The 26141-nt window shown below is 44.9% G+C and overlaps 1 protein-coding gene and 1 pseudogene across 2 annotated transcripts in view; one reads left to right on the top strand and one right to left on the bottom strand.

Moving 5' to 3' along the window:
* SHROOM3 (shroom family member 3) overlaps window positions 1–26141 on the top strand; it is a 283531-nt gene that overhangs the window by 69453 nt on the left and 187937 nt on the right. For both annotated transcript variants that reach the window (XM_059667934.1, XM_059667923.1), the window contains exon 2: window positions 18743–18897. In XM_059667934.1, coding sequence (XP_059523917.1) covers window positions 18743–18897 — 155 coding nt within the window. The remainder of the gene's footprint in view (window positions 1–18742; window positions 18898–26141) is intronic.
* On the bottom strand, window positions 3211–3331 carry LOC132224690 (small nucleolar RNA SNORA3/SNORA45 family; annotated as a pseudogene).

The raw sequence follows: 26141 nt of genomic DNA, 5'->3' as shown, positions 1-26141 counted from the left end.
GGTGAATTTGGGTGGAAAGTGTGTGTTTATTTTACCATGCTTTCAAGTTTTCTAAAGGTTTGAAATATTTCCAAGTAAAATAAAATTTTGGGGGAAAAATGCTCCGTAAAAAAGGGGGTGCGGGCCATTGTCCTTGCCCATAAGGCTGTCTCCATGTCATGAAGGACACAGTGGAGGGACATGCATCATGGAGGTCTCAGAGCACAGGGGTCAGGAACAGAGACAACAGTGCTGACTCCGGTGGGCAGGTTAGGGAGGGTTTGGAGAAGGGACGTGCAGCTGAGCAGAGGTTTGAAGGACAGTTAGGAACCAGCTGCGGGTCTGAGAGTGCACCTGGGGAGCTGCCAGCTGGCCGGAATGGTTGGGGCAAAGGGCATGCGTGTCAAAATGGTGGGAGTGGAACCTGGAGAGAGGCAGGAACCATGTCATCGAGATCGCTGCATCGAGAGAATTGGCTTTGGCCATGAAGGCCAGGCCAGGAGCCAAGGTACAGCCTGAGCGAATTTTGCTTTGGGGACTAGAAATATAGAGAAGCTTGGGGACAGTCAGTTGGGAGACTGGCGGGACGAGCCAGATAAGAAAGAAGGGGCCTCAGAGGAGGGGAGGAGGGTGTGTGAGAACTGCGGAGGAGCCCAAACGGAAGGGCTTGGATGGGCAGGTGTGGAAGAGGGGAGGACAGGGTGGGGTGGGTGCCTGGGGGGTTGGTGCAGCCTGCCCTGCAGGAATGCAGGAGGAAGAGCAGAGAGCAGACGGGGCTGCAGACGATGGCTGCGGGAGGGGGAGAGAGGCTGTGCTCAGTTTGGAAGTGCCGAACCTGAAGGGCCAGGTGAGGGCCTCAGTGAGATGTCTGGGGCCCAGGAAGGAGACCTGATTTGGTGATTCTTACATATGTTGGTATTGAGTGAAATCATCGAATTTTAGATTTCCCAGTTAGAGTGTAGCGAGAAGAATGTAGTTACAAGTAGAAGGCTGGGTATAAAATCCTGAAAAGCAGAGCAAAGGAGAAGGCCCAGCAAAGGAGGCCAGGGAGAATTGGACAAACAGGGCAGGAGCCTGAAAATCCGACATCTTAAGGACAGGGTGCGAAGGCCTCCGGGAGAGGTTATACGTTACATCAGGGGTGGGGAATCATTTTTCTGCCAAGGGCTGTTTGGATATTTATAACATCATTTGCAGGCCATAAAACATTATCAACTTAAAATTAGCCTGCTATATTTGGTCCAATGTTTAATTAACTCACCCCTAATACCTTGGCAGGGCCAGACCAAATGATTTCAAGGGCCGCATATGGCTCTCAGGCCAGACGTTCCCCACCCCTGCACCATGCAGCACAATGCCTTCCCTGGCACACTCGGAGTCCCTGGCAGGTTATTTTTAACTGGAACCTTGTAAAGTCAATGTTTGTACTTTGACGATTGTCCTGTCTGATGGCTTGTTCTACATGCTGACCTGGAGTTACTGTACGAGCCGGGGAGTGGTATGTGAGAGAAACCGGGTGAGTGACATATAATAATCCTACAGCCTTCCAGCCTTGCTCTCTGACAGATAAAACAATCCATGCGCATTGTGTTCCACCGCTTGCATCACCTGAGTTGTCAGTGGAATTTATGGAATGGATTGTTCTCTTGGAGTCACCCAATAGCCCTGAACAATGGGACCACACATTCTTAGTTTTATATAAGAGCTAGTAAGGAATGTTTCATCCACCTGATCAGAAGCAGGGAGCCCTTGCGGATGCCTGCCTGCCTGCGTTCTCTCTCTTTCTCCTTCTCCTCCTCCTTGTCCTCTTCTTCTCTCTTTAAGGAAGAAAAAAACAGGGAGGGGGAGGGGAGGAGGAAAAGAAAAGTAATGTAGATCCTTTGTGCAGAAGTCTCCAGATTCACAGTGGTTCTCAGCCTTCTGGCCCTTTAAATACAGTTCCTCATGTTGTGACCCAACCATAAAATTATTTTCGTTGCTACTTCATAACTGTAATGTTGCTACTGTTATGAATCATAATGTAAATATCTGATATGCAGGATGGTCTTAGGCGACACCTGTGAAAGGGTCGTTCGACCACGAAAGGGGTCTCGACCCACAGGTTGAGAGCCGCTGCTCCAGAAGCATGGCATCACAGGCTGGGGGGAAGATAAGTATGAACTGTGGGACATAAGGATACTCTGGGTTTTCGCTTCACGGAATACATTTTTATTTCTTTGAGTAATCTTCTAGGGAAAAGGTACTAAAGTACGAGGTAACTGCTGGGGGGCCTACCTTGCTCGTACAGTGAGCTTTAGGGCTGAGAACGTCCCCTTCTTCAACCGAAACATTTCAGGGTGATTTGGTTGCATGTGACACAGTGGAAGAGGCTGATGAACTCAGCACTGGGACGTTCAGAGGCAGTGGTCTCAGCGTCCATTTGGTTTGGTAACTTGAAAGATGTCTCTACTCTACCATGTCAGTTTCAAGCTAAGGCTCCAGGGTTCAGTGTTCATCTCCAGAGCGAGGCCTGTCCTCAGTGCTGGCTGGCCCATGACCCACCCCTCTGGTCCCGGAAAGGTCACGTGCCAGATTGGCCGGGGCTTGATTTTCCTGAGCCATCCCTGCGGCAGCAGAGGTGGGCTCACCTGGAGATGCAGGCTCATGTGCGCCGCGAAGGAAGGGTGGAGTAGGCACTGGGGCGCCAACCACAGTGCCCACTGCTAAGTGACTTCAGGTTCCTGCTTTGAGGATGAAAACCCCTTTAAGAGGGCGTCAAGCCTCTCCTTCTGAAATTTGAGATGAAATTGAAGTAGTAACAGTGAATTTACACTAAAATGTGTTGAAGGATTTGGCTTTCACCATGACAATCTGCTCGGGGAGCTTTTCCTTCCCCAGAGCTGTGCTGTAGCCCCTAGAGCAGCGGTTCTCAACCTGTGGGTCGCAACCCCTCTGGGGGTCGAACGACCCTTTCACAGGGGTCGCCTAAGACCATCGGAAAACACATATATAATTACATATTGCTTTTGTGATTAATCACTATGCTTTAATTATGTTCAATTTGTAACAGTGAAATTGGGGTCACCACAACATGAGGAACTGTATTAAAGGGTCACGGCATTAGGGAGGTTGAGAACCACTGCCCTAGAGGGACAGAGAAAAGGGCTTATGCTATACCACCGCATGTCCCAACTCCCCGGTGGGAATGAGGGAAGATGGCTGCCAACCCTCTCCATCTAGGAGCCAGCTAGGACATGTTCCTGATCTGGGCACTACTGATCACCCTCGCTGGTGAATCAAGACCAGCGGGTTCTCTCTGAAGACTCTAGCGCACAGGACAAGAGCTGTGTCAGGATGCGACTGCAGTCTCGGGAGCCCAGTCCCTCTTGAGTAAGTTCTTAGCCAGTTTAAGATTCTTCTCCTCCTCCCACTCTTTTTTTTTTTTTTTTTTTAATAACCAGAGGAAGATTTTGTCTTCAGGTATAGTGACATAGAACATGAGATCTTTAACCCTCACACCCATACAAGCTTCAGATAAGCAGAGCATGGAGCAGAGAGGACCAGATTAACAAATGACACTCATATGGAAAGCCCTTCTCACCTTCTGCATCTGCATTCTGCAGTCAGGGATGGTCACATGGGAAGCTGGCCACTGACTCGCTGGTCTTTAGAGGAATATCCTCCTAACCAACCTCTCAGTAGACTCAGGTGCATAGAAAGGAGAAACTGCCAAGGAATATACTTGCTTTTCCAAATTGCCCTGGGATACCCTGAGTGACCCTGAGTGACTTCCAGTTTTCTAGTACCATTTTCAATTTGTGGTTGGAAGTCCGAGGATGCCTTGTTCTTTGCCATTTTATGTAAGGGACTTGGGCATCTGTGGATTTGGGTATCCGCGGGGGGTCCTGGATCCAGTCTCCTGTGGACACTGAGAGAAGACTGCAGTTACGTTTTGGAGGAGTCGTAAGTTGTACTGTGTGGAAGTGGTGACCCTAATCCCCATGTTGTTCAAAGGTCAACTGTCTAATAATGGTTGTGCTGTTTGCTTGGTTTTGCCATGACTCCAACACCCTCCTACTCAGAACATGCATAGAGTAGAATCTTTTTACAATGTAGCCAATGAGATGGCAGGATTTCCATTAAAACATTAGTCAAAAGGTGGCCTTAAGCTCTGAACACCCAGTGAAGTGTGGGTTTGGCCTATGTCCCAACACCAGCCTCATGGAGAGACTCAGTTATATTCACTCTTCAAATAAAGACAGATATAATTCATCCCGTGGAGAAGTTTGTGAGAATTTCACAACACCATGCAAATAATTTGCACACTACAGTAAAAAGTAGTGGCTAAGGACACAGTTTTTGTAAATCACAGTTTGGGGTTAAAATCTCAGTTCAGTCACTCTCTTAACCCCAGCAAGATACTTAACCCTGTCCATACTCGAGCTTTCCCTCCAGGGTGCTGTGAATGGTGTACACACACGTGTGCCGAGAGATCGGTCCTCTCAGTCCTCAAGGAGGTGCTATGATGGGAAAAAGATTTGAAAGATCATCATAATCTGAGCTTCTGCATCTCTCAGCTATAACTGTGTTTTCCTCCTGGGGCTGGTTTAGGGATTAAACGCAGATCTCTCCATACAGCACTTAATAAGCAATAACCCAGTGGCAGTGTGCTCTGTCCGTACAGCCCTGGGCAGCCATCCCATTTCACCAGCACTTGGAAAATGTCTAGAAGATAATTACCTCCCACTCCTTTGCAAAGAAAATCCTGAAAGCCCTGAGCAAGGCCAACAAACAAACAGTGCCTTTCCAGGGAGGCCAGTGATGCTGGCCATTGGAGCCAACCCAGGTTCCCTCTGCCAGCTTGTTCGGTGGGGGCTGCCTTCTTTTACAGTCAGTAGCTGAAAAGTGTGGACACTTCCATCTCCCGTCCCACGGGGAAAAAATAATGCCCTCCAACTCGAGAGCTGCTGCAGGCCATTTCCAATACACAGAAAGAGTCAGGGCCAAGATGTATTTTTCCTCAGAAAGCAGGTCTTGATGAGCTATCTTTTTGTTTCATTTTACTTATGGACACCTTGTCATCATTTACTTCACTATAAGCCTCTCATTCTGAAATTTGAGATAAAATTGAAATAGTAACAGTGAATTTACTCTAAAATGTGTTGAGGGAGTGAATTTTTTCTATGGCATAAATGTCAAGTGAGCTAAAAGGTAATTTTATTTCCCTATAATTGAATTAAATTAATTCATGACCCCCAATTTCTAGTTGGTAATAGAAAACTCAATCTTTCAAATTCAAGATAAATTCAATTACTTCTGGTTTAAAACCCAGCCTTTCCTCCATGTAACTTTACTGTAGGGACATATATATTAGGGTCAGAGAGGTGGCAATAGTGTCTATAAAAAGCAGAATCATAGTTAAATCATAAATTGAAATGGACACTTACAATACCTACGGGAGGCTTAGTGATTTCCCAGAGAAACCCAAAGGCAGGTGTCACTGGAGTCGGAAGCCACTGTTCTCATCACGCTAAAGCCTGTTTCCAGGTTGTTCCCATTAGTCTCTCAGGGGGTAGATGAGTGTGGGCAGAAGACAGAGGTGAAGAGTCTCTGGGCATCATCTTCGAGAACACTGTTGTGGAAAAGCCAAGAATGAGCTCACAACTGGTGCAGAATGTTTACAAGCAATGCACCCTGCAAAGGTTTTGTATTTAAAAAACAGTGATAAACATAAAGCCACCACCCTCTCTTCTTGACCCCATCAGTTGATTGAGTGTGAAAAATAACCACATATTACATTCACTTAATTTTTAAAGAACCTTTATTGTTGAAAGTATTACAGATGTCCCCTAGCCACTTAATATTTTTTAAGAAGAGTTCACACACAATCTGGGAGGCTGTCAACTAAGTGGAAATTAAGGGAGTCTTGCTTCAGCCAAGTTTTATTTTTGTAACTGCAGAACAAAGTCCTATGTCTGGGGTAGTGTCTTAGAGCACAGATGGGAATCTGGAGACTGGGTTTACATGCCTTCTTTGCAGCTATTTAGCTCTATGACCCTAGGTAGAACAAATAACTTCTTGTATAATTTTCCACCTGCAAAATTATCTATATACTAGAGGCCCAGGGCACAGGTTTGTGTACTGGTGGGGTCCCTCAGCTTGGCCTGCACCCTCTTGCAATCTGGGACCCCTCAGGGGACGTCAGACTGCCGATTTCGGCCCAATCTCTGCAGGCCAGGCCAAGGGACCCCACCAGTGCATGAATGCGTGCACCAGGCCTCTAGTTACTTATAAAGTATCCATGAGTGAAATTCAGAGACCCAGAGGTCCAATAAATGAGATTATGCATAGAAAGATGTGCCCCAATGTGTGGTTGCAACAGGTGCACTGGAAGGTGGCCTCTGGTGTGTGTGTGTGTAGAGCACAGAGTCCCAGGACTTCAGAGCGAGGTGGAGCCTCAGAGGTTATTCTATCTCCTTTATTTGTCTTTGCTTGTCTCGACTGTGATCCATTGTGATTGATTTTACAGATTAAACTCTCATAAAACAATCTTATTTCCTGAATTTCCAGGCTATTGGGGTGGGTGTTACCCGCATTGGAGCTCCCAAGTTCAACCATATGTGATTACTGTGGTCACTTACAACAAGGCAGAGAAATTGTTTGTTTAGTTTGTTTAGTTTCCTGTTGATGGAGAATTCCTTGACATCCAGGGCCTCTTCCTTTTTGAGCTCTGTATCCCCAGGACCTAGCACAATGTCTGATGCAAAGCAGAGGCTCAAAAAGTGTTTATTGTTGTCATTGTCAATTGAGACATAAAAAATGTTGTGACCCAATCCGATTAACTTAGACTTATTTGGAGAATAGTAAGTTAGCAGACGAGTGGTATCCTCATGGAGCCTAGACCTTGATGGGACACCAAAGGACAGCACTTGTCACTGTTGTCTGGTACTGCGGGGGGGGGGGGGTGTCAGCATCATTAGTCTGCAATTTCTCATAGTGGTCACAAGAGGAGCACAATCTCTGATGGGTGCTGCTTGTTGTCCTGGGTCTTCATGGCCTGGAGGCCAGTTCTGGCTTCTCAAGGAGGCTACCCCTGTAGGCTAACCTTCTCAGTCTCCCTAGTCAACTGGCTTCTGGTGGGGTTGGCCAATGTGAGATGGATGGAGGGTGGGAGGAAGACAAAGCCAAGGTATTTCTCTTACTTATTCATCTCAGAGACTGTCTCTGACAGTGGTTGTGTCTTCCCCACAACACCAGATCCTGCCTGCCATGGCCACACCAGACAGACCTCTGGGTGTGGGAGTGTCAGTGGCTTTTTGCCGTGGCTTGGGAGTTCATCCACTACCTACATGACTAATTCCCTGTGTTACATTTCCTCTGTTTTCAATACTTAGAGCAATTTCTGTCTAATATAATGTTCAGACACTGTTCAGGCTCTGGAAACTGTGTGAATCAGATCCTGTCTCTAATATTTATTAGCTATATGACTGGAAACAAGTGGGGTTTTATTTGTTTGTGAGTTTGTTCTTGTAACCTCATTCTGTCTCAATGTCCTTATTGGTCAGATGTGAATAATAACAGTAGCTACATCATAGTGTTATGTGAAGATTAAATGACTTAATAGATATAAAGCATTTAATACAGTGCCTAGCTCATGACAAGCCCTACAAACTATTAGCTATTATCATGATAATTGTTGCTTGAGTAGTGAGGGAGGTATAGGTTATACTTTACACCAGGGGTGGGGAACCAGTGCTTACTCTGGTCTGAACACAACGGCATTTCCTGTTTCTAATTCATGTTCGACACTTAAATATGTTACCTTGCATTGCTAGTTATCTTACTTCGTTATAGGCCTTGCAATTCCAACTAGATGGCAAGGGGTGAAAAACAAATGTTCTTGTATCTTCTGAGCCCAGCACAGAGCAGGTGCTCAGTACATTGGTTTATTTATAAACCAGTGAAATGAACATTTCCATTGGATGTTGCTAGCCACTGGTAAATGTGTTGCCTATGGACTTTGTGCTTAAACTGAGCCTCAATTCCAATTCCTCCCCATCTATACTAATAAAAGGGTAATATGCTAATTAGGCTGGGAGACCTTCCAGACGTTCTTCTGGACAAAGCCATGGTGCTGGGGCTGAGGTAGAGCTGGTTAGAGGCCAAGAGGGCAGGGCAGTTGTGGGTGATCAGGCCAGGATGGGACAGAAGTTGTGGGTGATCAGGCTGATGGGGAGCGGGGCCGTTGGGGGTAAGCAGACCAGCAGGGGGGCCAGTTGGGAGCGAGCAGGCCATCAGTGGGGGTCAGTTGGAGGTGATCAGGACAGAGGGGGGGCAATTTGGAGTGAGCAGGCCAGTGGGGAGGGGAGGTGGGGGAGAGCAGGCCAGCAGGGGGAAAGTTGGGGGCGAGCAGGCTGGCAGGCAGAGTGGTTAGGGGAAGAGTGGAGAGGGTGCAGGCCGGGCTGAGGGACACCACCACCACCACCACCACCACCACTCCCTGCATGAATTTCATGCACTGGGCCACTAGTATTTTATATTGGACTTTGGGCCAAGTTTTCTCACATTCCTCGTTTGTAAAATATGCATAATACTAATTGACCTCCCAGGATTGTTATTCAGATTATGTTGGTTAACTTTAGACTACTTAGCAACTGGGAAACATTCCTGACTGGAAGTTATAGTTATAAGGGAGGCCATGAATAGGACTTAGGGGGCTGTACAATAATATCCTGACCACCATTCCATTTCCAAACTTCAACTATAGGAAGTAGAAACCAGACTTGGTAGGATATTTTAAAATAGCTATTTTATTGAGCTGATTTAATATTTATATAAGGCCAACTTTCAATAGAAACCAACCTCTCACTGCTGGTTCAGGGTCATTTAATGAATAACCCATCACCATAAAATAAGTGGGGAAAGGTTGGCCGGGAGGCAGGCTGCAAACAATTCCATATGAGTCACTCGGTTATCGCTTCCCCCCCACATCCATCTCCCTCCTTACAGCACAGAGTTTTTGACTGATTGAAGTTAGTTGGGGCAAGGATTCCAGACAGGGAAAAGCAAATACATAAGTCAGAGGTCAGGGGAGAAGAATAAACCAGAGCTGGGGCAGCAATGCCAAGCTGATAATGGAAAGATAATGGATGTGGGGGTGGGTTTCAGCAGCACCAAAAAGGGGAGCCAGACACCCCGTGCGTTCTCAGGCATCTGCTCCAGGCCCAGGGGCACAACTTGTTTTAAAAGGTCTATGGCGCATGGGTTTCTAAATATTTGGGCCACCCATCAGGGAGTTTGGGGAAATGGTATTGCTGAGTAAAGCAATTAATAACTTGTTTTTCTTTCATTTATTTCACTGGCAGGACCTTCTGTTTATGTCTCCTTAGTAGCAACTTAGGAGTAAATTTGCTGACAAGCATCTGTGTGCAGTGGGCCACTTGGTGGAATTTTTATCATGCAAAAATGATCCCAGATGATTAGTTGAAAAATTGCCAGGAATCTCTGGAACCTCATTAAACCTCCGTTGAACACACAGAAGTTTCCTTTTAGGGTAGAGTTAGGGTAGAGTCAGGGTGAATAACATAAAAATAAGCTGAATTGATTACTTTTATAAATATTTAAATTTTGTAATAAGCATCCATTCCTAGCTTGCTCTCAACTAACTAGGAAGCTAGAAATCAGTGATGCTATGGGTCAAGGATAGATTTTTGAGCTTACATTTTTTTTATTGGACACATAGCTCCACTGTTTACTAGAGATTTATTAGTGATCATGGCTTAATCTTTCCATGTCTGGATTATCTCATTTGTAAAATGTATACATAACCATCCTACAGGATGTACCAAATAATAAGGCAACTAGACCCTGGCCTTCAGAGAGCTTCAAGGTTTATATATAGTTTTTCTTTTCTCTTCTCTCTTTTATTCCAACCTCCCCAATCCTGCCCCAGCAATTTTTTGAATTGAAACAGCCTTTGCTAAACATGGATACCTGTGGGTAGAGAGGTATCCCAAACAACGACAAAACCACTAAAAGTGAAGGCCATGCTGATGTGCACTTGGACAGTTCAGGGAGTCTCAGAGAGGCCAGGGGCTGAAGCAGAGTGACCCCGGGGAGAGGGACAGAAGAAAAGATCAAGGGGACTCAAAGGGGCGACTGTGAGATTGTGTAGGGTCTTGAAGGTCATTAAGAGGACTTGAGCTTTTACTCTAAGTAGGTTGGGAAGCCATTTGATCGTTCTAAGCTGAGGAGTGATGTGTTTGACTTAGTTTTAGTTTTAAAAGGCTGCTGTGCTGAAATACATTATGGGATGTGTAGTAAAATCATCATATTATACACCTTAAATGGACATATGTTACACGTCAATATCTCAATAAAGCTGGAAAAAGAAGGAAAGAAGGAAAGAAAATACAATGTGGGGTAGGGGTGTGGAGTGAGCAGAAGCGGCACATGGGCAGAAGTGGGGACACCAGTTAGGATCCCACGAGAAAATCCAGGCAGGAGATGGTGGCAGGTCAGAACAGGTCAGTGGCAGTGTAGGTGGTGAGAGGTAAGCAGATCATGAACATATTTTGAAGGTAACAATTTAGGCTTTGCTGATGGATTCAATCCAGTGAAGGCTAATATATATGGTTTTGAAGGAGAGGGGTGACTAAAATATTCTAATGGTAATTATGGTAACAGTTATACAACTCTGTGAACTCATTAAAATCATTGAATTGTACACTTTAAAACGATGAGTTCTATGGCATGTGAATTATCCTATATAATAAATAGTAATATGAAAATTGACTGTCACGCCCTCACATAAGATGGCCACCCCCAAGTCGTCACAAGACGGCCGCCAGAAGATGGCCAGCAGGGGAGGGCAGTTGGGGGCGATTGGGCTGGCAGGGGAGTGGTTAGCGGGTGATCAGGCTGACAGGTAGAAGCGGTTAGGGGCAATCAGGCAGGTGAGCAGTTGGGAGCCAGCGGTCCCGGATTGTGAGAGGGATGTCTGACTGCCAGTTTAGGCCCGGCCCAATCCCACAGGGGGTCTCAGATTGGAAAGGGTGCAGGCTGGGCTGAGGGACACTGCCCCCCCCCCCAGTGCACGAATTTTGTGCACTGGGCCTCTAGTATCTCCAAAAAGCTGTTACTAGAGAAAACCAAAAAATAAGATGGTGGTCAGAGAGTGGGGTGCTTGAAATTGGGTGCATGGAAGCTTTGCACTTTGGTAATGTCAAGAGCTAGGGTCCGACCATGGAAGCAAGTCCCTGCGATGGCTTGTAGGAGGGAGTCAAGGGAAACAGAAGCCCGAAAACTGGAGGATTATCTGCAAGGTTATGGGCATCAAGTGTGCTGGCAAGAATAATGCTGGGGTCTGACCTGAGCTGGGGGTAAAAGTCTTCAGGGAATGAGGAGTGACCTGAGAGTTCGCAGATGACTACAGCAAGGAAGCGCATTGCAGGTGGGAGTCTGTTAGCAGAGCTGGGGTGGGTTACAGAGATTGTTCTGGAATGTGGGTGTTTGTGAAGGACTTCAAATGTCCTTAAGAATGAGGGGCCTACTGTATTTTCTCTTCATGCATTTATTCACTCACGTAACACATGTTTATTCTTTCTCTGGCACCATTATCTACTCACTGGGCCATCTTTGAGGATGCAGCCAAGTGTGGTAGAGCTGCGACTTGGGATGGCTGCAGTGTCCCAGCAGCCTCCTGGGGATCTCCTTTCAATGAGTTTCCCCACTAGTAGAGCACTAAACTGGTTCACATGTAACCTTTCCATGGTCACGCTCATCCTTTTGGCCATCTCTGTGGTTTAGGTTAAACTAACACGGTGAATGATTTTATTTTTGTCAAGGGATGCTTTATAGTTGGGTGGCAGGATGTGTGATGTGCTTTGGCTTTGGACAGATTTGGATTTGGATTTTGGTTCTGTTCTTTATAATTTTATGACTTCAAGCAACGTAATCTTCTGAGTCTATTTTGTGATAGACAAAATACCTGCCTCATTAGTGTGGGAGAGAATTAAATGACATTATGAGTGTCCAGATTTTAAGAGCTAGTAGGCACACCAGACATGCTCTTTTCTCTTTCCCTCTATTTTTTCTCCCTTTGCTTTTATGCTGAGACTGCTTCTACTGTTTCATTTCTAGCTTTCAGCAGCTCCATGTCTGGCTTCTAATCAGAAGCCTTCCTCTTGGGATGGTTAAAATTATCAAGCGGACTTCCAGATTGTCATAGAATCACTCTATAGAGTACTATATTATGCTTCTCCAAGTGTTTCATAAAATTTCTCTAATCTTAATCTATGAAATAACCTGTAAGGTATATAAAAGAGGTATTAGTATTCCTCATTTATGGAAGAGAATATAAGGTACTGAGCGTAACTAACATTTACTGAGTAGTTACTAAATGGCATTTTTCTAAACACTTTGCAGGCATTAACTTAATCCTCACAATAATCCTATGTAGGGGGTTATTATCCTTATCTCACAGAAAGGGAAACAGGCACAGAGAGGTCAAATAACTTATCGAAGGTCACTTATCTTCTAAGCGTGGGGGCAGGATTTGAATCCAGACAATTTCATTCCCAAGCTTAACCACCATATGGCTCTGATAGAATGAAAATAAACAAATCATTGTTCAGAACCCTTGAGTGCAGAAATCCTTTTGCAGGTTACTGCTCAGGTAAATTTGTGGCCTCCAGAATGTCATGCATTGAAATGTTGGTAGTTCACAGTGAACTAATAGAACACAATTGTTATCTTGTACAGGAGGGGAGCCTGTGTGAGTTTTCTTACCCAGTTTCTTTCTAGCTCAGCCTCCACTGAGGTTCTTTTGCATAGACACCAAAGGGAGTCCCTCTAGACATTAGCAATGAGAATAGCCACCCTTGTCATATTATAGTTCTGCTTGTTGGGAGCCAAAACTTTTCCAGTATCACAAACCTAAACCATAGAAAAAACTTTGGGAAACAAATACAATTGAGCCTTGAACAATGTGGGCATTAGGGATGCTGACCCCCATGCAGTAGAAAATCCACATATAACTTTTAACTCCCCCAAAACATAAATTGTCCTTCAGTACTCACGAGCAATTGGTTCAGGACCCCCGTGCATACCAAAATCCACGGATTTGCAAGTCCTCTATATAAAACTAGAGGCCCAGTGCATGACATTCATGCACTCAGTGGTGGTGGGGGTGGGATGGGGTCCCTCAGCCTGACCTGCACCCTTTAGCAGTGTGGGCCTAAGCTGTAGTCGGACATACTTAGAGCTGCCACAGAGGTGGGAGAGGCTCCCACCACCACCGCTGCGCATGTCAGCCATCAGCCCAGCTTGTGGCTGAGCGGCGCTCCCCCTGTGGGAGATCACTGACTACCAGGGGGCAGCTCCTGCATTGAGCATCTGCCTCCTAGTGGTCAGTGCACGTCATAGCAACCGATCGTTCCATTGCTCGATCAATTTGCATATTACCCTTTTATTATATAGGATGGTGTATATTGACGCATTCTGTAGGTCCTTTGCATTCCTGTACTCCCAATTGCACATCAAAAACAGCACAGGTGCCTGGGCCATTGTGGCTCAGTGGTTGAGCATCAACCCATGCACCAGGAGGTCACTGGTTGGATTCCAGGTTAGGGCACATGCCCGGATTATGAGCTTGATCCCCAGTAGGGGATCAGGAGGCAGCTGATCCATGTTTGTCTCTCACCCATGTTTCTCTCTCTCTCCCTTTCCTTTTCTCTTCCTGAAAGAAATAAAAAACATATTTTTAAGAAAACAGCACAGGTATTTATTTTCTAACTAAGCATGTTTCCTTTTTGCTTTTGCCACCAAGAAGCTGAGATCCAAACTGCTCTCCACTCCACTCTTACAATCTGTAAACAATTATCCTAGAAAAAAAAAAATCAGCCTAATGAAATCCACTTTAAAACAAGGACCAAAATATGATTTTAGATTACACATCATTGAGAAACAAAACAAACGACTATGAAAACAAGTTTATTCAACCTTAATTTTATTTAAAAAAAATGTAAGTGGCAATTGCAATCATGTGCTAACCCTCAGAATGAAGAATTACATGGACTTTTTATCTTAATTTTCTCACATAATTTTAAGATGGCTTACTGTTTTATCCTTTGTATGCAAGTCAGCTACACAATTGATTTGCATTTTATTTTATATCCTGCCTCTTTTGAAAGATAGGTAAGTTAACTATGCAGTTGATTTGCATGGTATTTGCTTTTTGTTTTGGTTATTTGCAACCCCACATCCGGGATTCTGACAAAAACTTTGATGCAATAACAGGAGACAGGGCTGGTACCAAACTGCAAGGGCTGCTTGAGTGAGGCCTTATGTAAAGCTGGTCTCCTCACTCGTGAGTATTTTTGAATTATGAAGATTATGAAACCTCCCTTGTAACTGTGGAGACCTGGATAATAAAAATCCCCGTGTATGGAATACATTTCTTGCCATTAATCTTATCCTGGGTTTTTATTTTATTACTTTCCCCTTTTTGTTCAGATTCCCTCAACTATTTATTTTTTATATTTACCAGGAGCTGCCTTAAATCTTTTGTAAAATACAGATATGAATATGGACTACTCAACTTTTTAATCATCCCATACTTGTTCTTCTGTTTTGTTTTTTAAAGATTTTTTAAATTGATTTTTTAGAGAGGGAGAGAGAGAGAAATGTCAATGTGAGAGTGAAACATCGATTGGCTGCATCTTGCACACGCTGCACCAGGGAGCCTGCGAGCCCGGCATGTGCCCTGCCTGGGAACGGGACCGGCAACCTTTTGGTGCATGGGACAACGTTCACCCAACTGAGCCACACCAGCCAGGGCCCAAACTTGTTGTTTTTTGTGAATCAATCATCTTGGGGGAACCAGGGGCTGTGAACTTTCCTTCCAGCAGTGAGGAAGGTCGAGTGGCTGCTGTGACCTCAGTGAAGCTTAACCTTTACCCGACGATTGAGATCCGGTCCTCCCTCCCCATTAGCAGTAAATCTGTGGGCATGTCTTGGTTTTCTGGGGCTTCAGTTCATCTGGAGGGTCCGTAGGGTTGCTGGGTAACTTCCTGCCCTGAGACCACTCTCTGAAATAAAAGCTTCCCTCCAAAGGAAAGACTGTCTCCTATTTCACATATAAATCAAGTTAACTCTTGTTTTGACCTCATCTCTTGCCAGCAAATGTCTTCCCCTTGGCCTCTGTAGTAGCTAACAACGTGTATTCTTGTGATGTAAAGTCAGAAAAGTATTGAACTTATTCCAGGAAACTGCAAAACCCCACAATCCATGAAACACACCTCCATGGAGTCCGCTACGTGTCAGGAAACTTCTGTGCACTCGTTCACTTGATCCTCATCCAACGCTGTGTGGTTAGCCTTCTTGTTCCCCGAGTTAGGCTAAAGAAATGGGTGTTCACGGGGTAGGCGTATTTTGCCCAGGATCCCCCAGCATTGGCATGAGAGTCACACCCATGCTGGTCTGACTCCTGCGCTCCCAGTTTTCACACACACACTGCTTCCACTTCTGTTCTTGTGCCTGCCACCCACGTTATGAATCTTGGAAATAAACTGTCTCCTATTTAGAAAATAATAAAGGAAACGGGTTATATCATCTTTAATAGGAACTGTTGTATATGTATTCCAATTTAAAATAAAACTAAGGCATTTTCCCTGCTGGTTATTTTAAGTGTGAGACACACGTTTCCGTCCCTGGCACATCTCATCATTCTGCACAGAAACAATGGGGCCCATGTTTTATAGAGGAGAGACTCATTCGGGGCCCTCAGATCAAAAGGGTCAGAATCGGGATGATCAGAACACTCCTAAGCCAGTGTTCTTTCATCTACTGCAACACAGTCATTTCTGACCCCAAAAAGACATTTTCAACAGCACAACGCCAGTGAGGTGAGAGGCAGATGGGGAGAGTGGGCCATTACATGTGTACCTCATATCGCTCTGAGCAACCCATGACAATGTTTCTGTTTTGTTTGAAGTCCAGCAGTTAGTTCTGGGTTCCAAAAATGCTTATTAACTTCACAGGATCTGAGAGCAAGATATACTTCCTGGGAGGAACTTTTATTTATTCTACTCTATTGTGTTGTCCCCACTTTACATACAGTTTAAAACAAGAATTTCTAGGCTGTGAGTAATGATAACCCCCAGTGAATAAAAAGCAACACTTACAAGCTTTGTTTGAGAGATTCTTAATATATTCCTTTATCTACTTATCTTTTTATCTTTCTGTATTTTTCTTATTGCTTTAATACAGTTTTTGCACTGTGGGAGAACACATTTCTCCTCAGATCACCAACTGCACAAACAGCACACAAACTGCACATTGGTTGCATTGACTGTGAGGTATTGAATTACTCCTCCTTCCCCACACTCCTCCCTGTCATCATCCAGGAATGAAAGGAGCCAGGAAAGCGGGGGGGGGGGGGGGGGGGGGCGGGGGGGGGGTCATTCACGAGTTTAGACGTTAGAGTGCAGGTGAAATTCAGTTGTGGTGGCCTTCTGCAGGGCGAGTCACGTTGTAATCAGAGCTCGGGATAGGATTGCGCAGAAATGGAAGTCATTGCATGTTCAGTTTTATGTTGCAAGGCCAACCCCTGACTTGATGGCAGTGTGGGCCCACTCTTCTTCTCATGTGTAAGCTGTGAATTCTGTTGAACTGGGGCAATATAATACCTTCAGAATTCGTAGTATCTCTGAAAGAGAAGTCAGAACACAAAAATATTGGCTGTCAGGTTTCTGGGGCGCTCGGAGGATTAGGCAGACACGTGAAGAAGTGGTAACTTGGTGACAGAGTTCCATGGGAGTCTCTGAGGCAGCAGGCTTGAATTCCAGGCTGGGCTCTGTTGCTTTACTGATTTTGCAACCTTGAGCAAGTCCTGGGCCTCCTCTGAGCTTGGTGTTCGTGCTTATATAAGAAGATTATAGCATCTTTGAGACTTTTAAGATAATGCAAAAAAGTTATGGGAGCACAGAGGGCACTCAACAACTGGTAGCAAGCACGGTGAGAAGGTTAGGGAGAAAGAAAATAAAATCCCGAGGGAACAGCATGTACGAGGACTGAGACGGGAGTGCGTCCGGAATACCCACATGCAGGGAGGACTTTGGTTTCTACTCTGAGTGTGATGAGTAGGGTCATGCAGAGGGGTGTGACCTGATCTCCTTGAGGTTGGAACAGGTCACTATGTTGCTGCCAACGATATGCTTGTGATCATGGTAATGCTGCAGCTGATGACGTAAGATGGGAACAGGGCTGGGGAGGAAGCGGGTGAAGGTATTTCAGTTTGGAGGGCACAAACCCTGGAGAAGCAGAACATAGGCCCAGCCCCAAAATGGTAGCCTCACTCTTTTTCCTCTAGATTGGATTAGAAGAATTAAAAGAGAGGACAAGGAGCCAGGCCTGGCCTCCTGCCTCTCCAACACCACACCCAGCTGCTGACATGGACACACACACACACACACACACACACACACACACACGCACACCTTTGTGCCTCTACTTACTTCGAATGTATCTCTATCATAGCATATCGACCAGTACTGTTTTTATTTCTTTTAAATAAACTTCTCCAGATTGGTTGCAGGCACTATAGTAGGTGCTGAATTTACAACGATATAAAAGACTAAATGATTCAAATGTCAACCCCTCACCCGGTCATCAAAGCAAAATCAATTTAATCTTATGGGTATGGATACATTCAGGATTTGAGAAGGGAAAAGCATGCTAATTTTCCAGGTGTATATTCATCTAGTTTGAGGGCTTAGGGATTTCCCACCCAGTTGTACCTGGTGTATTATCTGAAGTCATTTAAACTGTTGACAATCACATTCTTGGAATAAGTAAATTCTACACAGGTGAAATTGGACAAACAATACCAGTGACCTCTTTAGCTGCTGAAGAATTGGTCCAAAGGTTTAAAATAATAACCTTCATTTTTCACTGAGTCTGTTGACAGACAGTATCAGCAGGGCTTGGAGTTAGAAGTATAATCCTCTTTGATGAATAGTTCCAGAAAAACGATTGTTAAACCTTTTGTAAATATCGCTAAAGTCATAATAATGATTTTCAGATAGATTGTGTGAATCATTGACATCAACTAAAAATTTATGCATTTAGTTAGTCTTGGTATATTGAAGTTGATTTTGTTACCAGCGCATCAGCAAAAGCACCTCGACATCTCAATTTATCATTGGTGATAATAAATAGAGACAACAAGGATTAAGGTAATTCCCAGCCTTGCTTTTGCCAATAGCTTCAACTTTCTTGGCAAGCAAGTTTAGTATCCGAGTGGTCAGCAAAGAATTATCCACTGACACTGATGCTATCAACTAGAAAGGCAGTGACAGGGCCAGCAAGGGAGGAGGAGGGGAACGCGGAATCCTAAATGTCCACAAACTGGCACAGCAGCCTTTAACCTGGTGAATTAGGATTATAGACCCAAAAATAAGGTAAGAAGAACTCAACTTCTAAGGAATGAAAGAGTTGCTTTGAGTGGACTTTGGGGTTTGAAGATGTAAAGGGCTGAGGGCCGTCAGCACCCTGGGATAGTGGCTTCTGGATGGAAACCAAGATCATTCATTCCTTCAGCTAATGTTCCTGAGCGTGCACTGTGGGCAGGCAGGGTGGAGGATGTGGGAACAGGAGGCCAGGCCCTGCTTGCTCAAAGCTTACCCTGCGAGTGGGTTCTGGTCTCAGCGCGTCCTTGGGGCTCTGCAGAACCCAGGCCATGCCCAGGGCAGCTAAGTCGTGGTTTGTTCCTCTCTCTGAGCAGATTGAAGAAGGGGGCAAAGCGGATTTGGTGAGCTCCAAACTGCAGGCCGGGGACGAGGTGGTGCACATCAATGAGGTCGTGCTGAGCAGCTCCAGAAGGGAGGCCGTTTCCCTGGTGAAAGGATCCTACAAGACCCTCCGGCTGGTGGTCCGCAGGTAAGTGGGCTGGTGCTCACTGTGCTTCCTACACAGCCCCCAGCCTGCCCCATGGCTGGTCGCTGGCTCTTTAAACCTCATCTTGGGGATCATTATGCCTCTGCCCCATTTTTCCTTGCCCATTTTGTGGCACGTGCGAAGGAAGTTGGGTGAAGACATTAAAACACTGGCCGCTTCAGCAGGTATCGGCTTGGCAGAGTTCTTCCTCACTGTACTTCCAAATTTCTGGGCTTGATGAAAAGTGACCCTGATCCCGGGTGTGGTGGGAGCTAGATGAAGCATTGTCTCATTGTGGGACCAGAGAAAGCAGTTGGCTTGGAGCGTTAGGTGACATTCCACTCGCTCACCTACACCACAGTGGTCACCAAAACAAGCAAATTCCTTCTTTTGTTTGCTTTGTTTTTCTGGTTGTGATAGTGGTGGTTCCTTTGTTGGAAAAGGTTCGGGTTGTGATTGGTTTTAATGCCTGAAAGTAAGAAGTTTCCTGCTCCCAGAACACCAGTTCCCTCTTGGTGGAGAGAATTAGTTAAAGAAAGGGGAAGAGCTCTAATTTTTTTAAGTCACTATCACTAACCAAGTACTTCTCGAGGTGTTTGACATATGTTAGCTCATTTCACCTGCACAAGAACCCAGTGAGACAGCTTTCACTGTCCCTATTTTATAGGTAGGAGGTAACTAGGTTACTGAAGGTACCAGAGCAGATTGATAGGTGGAAGAGATGAAAAGTGTCTAGATGTCCTGGTTTCACTTTATCTGCATTTCCTTGACCTGCTAAGCCCTAGGCCTACACATTTTACTTTTTTAAAAATATATTTTTTTTATTGATTTCAGAGAGGAAGGAAGAGGAAGGGAGAGAGAGAGAGAGAGAGAGAGAGAGAGAGAGAGAGAGAGAGAGAGAGAGAGAGAGAGAAACATCAATGATGAGAGAGAATCATTGATCGGCTGCCTTCTGAATGCCCCCTACTGGGGATGGAGCCCACAACCCAGGCAAGTGCCCTGAACTCCTGATTCATAGGTCGATGTTCAACCACTGAGCCGTACCGGCCAGGCACATTTTACTTTTAAAAAAGTATTTCTTCATTAATCAGATTTTGGCTGCCTTACTTGCCAACTAAATATTATAACATCTGAGAATGTTCAAGTTGCCTGGAAATTTAGGAGTCATTAAATCAAGCCACACTATTTTTTTTTAAATATATTTTATTGATTTTTTAGAGAGAGGAAGAGAGAGAGAGTTAGAAACATCGATGAGAAAGAAACATCAATCAGCTGCCTCCTGCACATCTCCTACTGGGGATGTGCCCGCAACCCAGGTACATGCCCTTGACCGGAATCGAACCTGGGACCTTTCAGTCCGCAGGCCGACGCTCTATCCACTGAGCCAAACCGGTTTCGGCAAGCCACACTATTTTTAAGGATGAAAAGTTAGCTGATCTTCTCATCACGCCACAGATAGTCTCTTATAGGATCCTTCACTCCTGCATCCATTCATTCCTCAGACTTGACTGAGTGAGCCCTCACATAGGAGAGCGGCAGCTCCTCCTAGCCACAAAAACACAGCCGTGGGTGTGGTCCTACCACATCCCCAGATCCAAGTGACTGTCCATGTGCTGGGCTGCCTGTTTTCTCTTCAGAGCCATCTAACTGGTTGTTTCTCTGGTGGCCAGTGATACAGAGTGGCTCAGAGGATGGGTGCCAGAGTCGGATCAGTCTGGGGTCAGGTTCCAGGGCTGTCCTTCTCATTGGGCAAATTCCTTAACCTCACTGGAGATTCAGTTTTCTCATCTTTAACATGGTAACAACAGATGTTCCTTTGGCCAACTCCAGGCCCATTCCTTGTGGCTCAAGATTCAAGTAAAGCAAGCAGTCATCCCAGACATGATGGCTGAGTTCAAACAGATGGGCAGGAAGGCTCAGAACACTGGCCCATTCCATGAGTCCAGATGCCGGGAGCCGGTCCATCCTTGCTGTTTCAAGGGACCTGGCATATATGGCATAGGGTTCTTAATATGTTTGCTCACCTTCTTGGCGCTGTGTTTTAACCAAGGTCACCTCTCCGAGAAAGGTTGAATCCCCAGGTAGGGATTTTCCCCTGAAGTTAGGGAGGGAATAAAACCCCTCAACTAAGTGCCAGGCGGGTAATTAATCCCTTTAACTACGAACAATCATGCTTAAACTACATAATCTTTTCTCCCTGGAATGGAGATAAGAAACGCCCTAACCTTTGTAATAGAGATTGATAGGATTGAATCAACTGGTATAAATACAGTTGTAATAAGACAGAAACACTCAGAACTTAGAACACAGAACTCATGAGACAGAATTCAGAAGACAGAACCTACACGGAGCCTGGAGACAGAAGAACTTCGCTGGAGAGAACATGGCAATAGACCCTGGACTGAACCTGACTATAGAACATGGCAAGAGAACCTGACTAGAACCTGGTGACTGAACCTGGCTGGAGATCTGGAGCAGAACCTCTCTGGAGATCGAGACCAGAACTTGGCTGGAGATCCTGGCTAGGCTGCTGATCAACTGAACGCTGTCTCCGTGTCATTCCTTCTTCGCCGACTCTGTCTACGCCTTTGGGAACCCCTGGACCTGCTGGGGTTGGACCCCGGCATCCAGAGAGCGTCGAGGGTTTTGCACTCACTTTGACATTGGAACCCAAAGCCCAACTTTAGAACACTGACGTTTACCTGTTGAGGACTGGCAGAGGAGTCCACACTCCCGATGTGTTTGGACAGGACTCTGGTGATGGATTAACCTCTGAAGAGGGCCACCCTGTTTCCTGCTGTGAAAAGGGAGTCACGCTGCCTCTGGTTATGCCTTCTAGTGGGTGGTGACATGAGAGCTGTGTTACCTCTTTTCACAGAACAGGAGACAGCCCCGGCCTTGTCATTTACAAATTGTGTGACCTTGAGCCTCCCTTGCCTCAATTTCTTAATTTATAAAATGGAAATAATTTCTTCCTCAACAGGGCATTATGAGATTTAATGAATAAAGTATAAGTACATAATAGACGTTCAATATTTAATCATTATTAGTTGTTCAAGATCCCCTATCCCTTCCCTCGGTGAATTTACCACCATTAAGGGGCTGGTCCCAGCCTAACAGATACAGAACTGGACATGATAGGGCCCAGGAGCTCATGGAATTTAGGAATGTTCACTCACATTGACCAAACTCACAGGAAATTGAAAGATATATACCAGAATGTCAATGCATTAACTCATTTTGAACAAGTATCAGTATACTTTATCTGCACAGGAAAGCTCGCTAGGAAGTCGGACCATAAATTCATGGTGATCTCAGACTCAGCGCCCATGTGCTGGCATCTGCTCTGCCAGCCAGATGGCTTAGCTCCCCATTAGGGATGTGTCTGCCAGGCTCCCCAGCTGCTCACACTGGCGAGTCAGGGCCCCTCTGGACTGCAGGGATCATGCTGCCAAGGGCTCCTCTCCAGTCTCATTTCTTCTCTGCTTGTCCCCTCCAAATCCCCTTTCTGACTGACACATTCTTTCTTTAGATATGCTAATATGATCGATAAGGTTACTGAAGAGTCCTTGCACTCTCTGCTTCTGGGGTGGGAAACATTTTGTCTCTAAGATGCCTTTTGAATATGTCTTATCTCATCCATTATGTATTGATTTTTATAGTTGAATGCTCCGAGTTTAGGAAAGGAGGCTGGCCTCACTTCTCACACTTTTTTAGAGACACGGATTATGGACGGGCCTTGCTAGGCATGGATGGACATTCCTCCCGACCTCTCAGAGAACTGGGGGAAACCCTTTGCCCTGGGCTAGCCTGGCACTGTGTTTAGTAGAGCTGTCCCTGTCCTGAGAAGTCTTACCTTTCTACCTTGGCTCATGTCATGGCCTGAGATTTTCATTTGCTTCCAGTTACTCATGACAGGGTGACTTGTGATGTTTCACTGATTAGTTTTCCTTCTTGTCCGAGTTGATCTCTCTACTTTAAAGGAAAGATTGAGGGGGCTTCTTGGAAACATAATTGGGGGTTCAGTTTCCTAGAGAAATCTTTTTTGTGATGGAAATGACACATCAGCAGCTCCGTCTGTACCTGCTACTTTTTCTCTTACCATTAGTTTGGGGCCAGCTTCCACAGCCGTCATAAAAATGCCAGGAATGCGGGGCAGAGCAGTGGTGTTTATATAAGTTTTGAGGGTGTTTTACCCGGTGACCAAAAACAATCAAAAGTAGAAACACCTTCTTAAAAGGCTACAATGACAAGAGAAATGCAAAGTCTCAAGTGAGTTGTGGGTCAAAGACCTTAAAGACCTGCTGACCCATAAAGAAGGCAGTTTAGTGCTCTGGGTGGGAGGAGGGAGTATGGGTGATGTAGATGCTGCAAGAACAATGTGTCTGCCGCTGCTGGGTACACAAAGAGGGAAGATCTGTAGCTAGTGGCAGATAAATGGAGAAGAAATGAGAAAATAAGAAGTGGGCCGAAGAAAAACCTTCCTAAAGGAAAACAAACACCTGCCAGTTGAAGGAAAATCGAAGAAGGAAAACCTTCATGGAATGCAAGGACAGTACAAAGGGTGGAAATTAGGAAAGCAGACATGCACACAAATAGGAGCCAACAAGCCAAACCCTCCCTGAAATCAACAGAGGCTTCACTTGGCAGATATGTGCAAAATACATGTCTTAGAAACAGGGAACATTTAAAATGCAAACTAAACAAAGCAAAGGGTCTCCCAGCTTAAGTTAACATCCCTGGAGGTGATACAAGGTGTTTATAGTACAGGCAGCACTCACTGCTGTTCGCTGATAACTCAAATTTTAAATTTAAAAATTAGGAGGCTACAGTTTCCCTTCAGAACAGGCTGTTGGGGTTAATTGCTGGGTATTCATCGAAACTCAGGTTTTTAACCAGAGTTGGAACTCAGATTTCTGTCTTGAATTGAATAATCAGAATGGCATTGTAACCAATGGATCTATAATCCCAATACTGATAGCCTGCAATCCCCCTTTTTCTTGGCAAAGCCAAACCTCTCAACCTTCCGTATCAAGGTGCTATTTTTGCCAAATACTATCCTACTCCTGAGTTGTTTGTTTGTTTGTCAGTGGTTTGTTGGTTTATGTGGCAAAGAAAAGTTTGGGGGTATATTTCATGGTAGTTGTTTTGCACTTGTTTTGGAAGGCTCATGGAAGCCACGTGAATGTCAGATTCATTCTTTCTGGGAGAGAGGGCCCAGGAGATGGCGATGCAGGATGTAAACTCTGATGGCATTAGGCAGTAGCTCTGTGACCCTGAGTCTTTTAATATCTCTAATTCTTACCTCATAGGAGCATGAGGATTAAATGAGAAATATGTGCATACAGTATAATAGCTGGTGATTTAAGCATGAACTGTCCTGGAAATAAAATGGGTATTTGTTAAGCAGATGACCTCCGATGGAGGGTCCCTGTCAATGGGATGACTGTGGCAGAGAAATGGTTTTTCTGTGTGTAGGAAGCAGCGTGCCTGATTCAGAACTGTGAGCAGAGGGTTGGGGGAAAATGAAGTCCTTTTTCAAAATGGAATCTTAGTCCTTTTTCAAAATGGAATCTTACTCCTCTGTGGCTTAGTCCTCTATGGATACCTTCCCACCATCTCCGCAAATTTGATATCGCTTTTCTTATTCCCATTCATTTATACTATGAGTTTATGTGTTGAAAGGGGACATTTATTTATTTATTTATTTATTTATTATTTTTACTGAATATGAGTGTGTGTGTGTGTGTGTGTGTGTGTGTGTGTGTGTGTGTGTGTAGTAGAAATGGATTGTGTTTTACTGAGGATAAAAGGGACTGGAGAGAAGTGGAGCTGAATTAGTAAAAGACAATAAGCATCTGCCTAAAATCTGTGTGCTCCCAGGCTGTGTGACCTGCTCTGTGTAGGGGGACCAGAGTGAGAATCTAGGTCTTGTCACTTTCAACCTACAGCTCTGCCTGGAGGTAAAAAACGAGAGAACTGTATCCAACCATGTGTACTAGTGACTTGCCGAAGTCACGGTGCTAGTACCAGCATGAGGCTCTTGGTTTCTGAGGACATAGGTCTTGGGGCCTCTTGGCACCTCAAGCAGTGAACTTTCCACTCCCCTGCCTTCTCCTCTAGAAATACGTGTGATGCTTAAAAAACAAATAGACAAAAGGCAAAAACAAAACAAAATAAAAACCCCCCAATACATTGACTTGTAATTCATCTAGGAAAACATGGTTAACAAAGAGGTGATTCCCGCTGACCATGAACTTCCTGCCGGAGTTCAGAGGCACTGCTTTGTGCACCGGCCTGTCTCAAGTTCTCCATCAACCTCTGGAAATAAAACTATCTGTTGCTTTACAGCTGCTTCCTCCCGCCTAACAAAAATGGTGATGAAATTAAGTTCACCACAGCCCTCGGGCCCACACTCCCCCGGAAAGACCATCCCACATTTCTAAGGGTTAGCAGAATATCCCTTTTATAAATGGGTGCGATGACGTTATTGGAACGGAATGGGATGGGTGGCTCGCACACTTGCTACCTCTGTGTCAGATTTCTGTGACTTTTTGCGTCTACACTGAGTTGTGAGACTGTAACTCATCCAGGACTTGCAAGTCAGTGATCTTGAAAAAAGTATCTGGTAATGAGTAGAATGCTTTTTAAGGCCCCCTTAAAGAATACAAAATTAACTCAACTACTAGTTAAAAAAAAAAAAAGGATTGTGGAAATCACTCCCTTTTCCAACTCATGGTTACAGTTTAATAATAGAAAAGAATTTCTTGGAATATTAATCTACCCCCTCCCCACATCCTTCCTGCTATTTTGTCACCTCGCCTCCTCCGGCCCTAGCTGCCTGACTCTTTTCCCTAAAAAAGCATCTACAGTCTTAAAGCAACTGATTAACCACATGATGTCTCCTCTTAATGAGTTTAAAACAGTTTAAATAATTCATTAAGAGCTTTAAAAAGTAAATCGAACAGAACTCCCCAGTTTTACAGCAACAAAGTTTGACGTGGGGTGGAGGGGGCCTTAAAATTCTCTGGAACATAAAAAGCAACTGTTTTTCCTGATAAATTGACAACCTCTAAGCCAGATCGTGCCAGTTCTCAGATGTGCATGTGGAAGAGAAATCCATATTATTTGGATTCCAACCTCACTCTCTTGTGTTCTGACCGTGATGTCATGGGCACAAGTCAATCTCTCTGAGACTAAGTTTCTTCTTAAAATGAAGAACAGTAATAATATCTTCCCTGCTGAGT

Source organism: Myotis daubentonii, chromosome 1 (genome assembly GCF_963259705.1).
Source record: "Myotis daubentonii chromosome 1, mMyoDau2.1, whole genome shotgun sequence".
NCBI lineage: Eukaryota > Metazoa > Chordata > Mammalia > Chiroptera > Vespertilionidae > Myotis > Myotis daubentonii.
The sequence above is the reverse complement of the archived record's forward strand: the minus strand, read 5'-3'. Positions and strand labels throughout refer to the sequence as shown.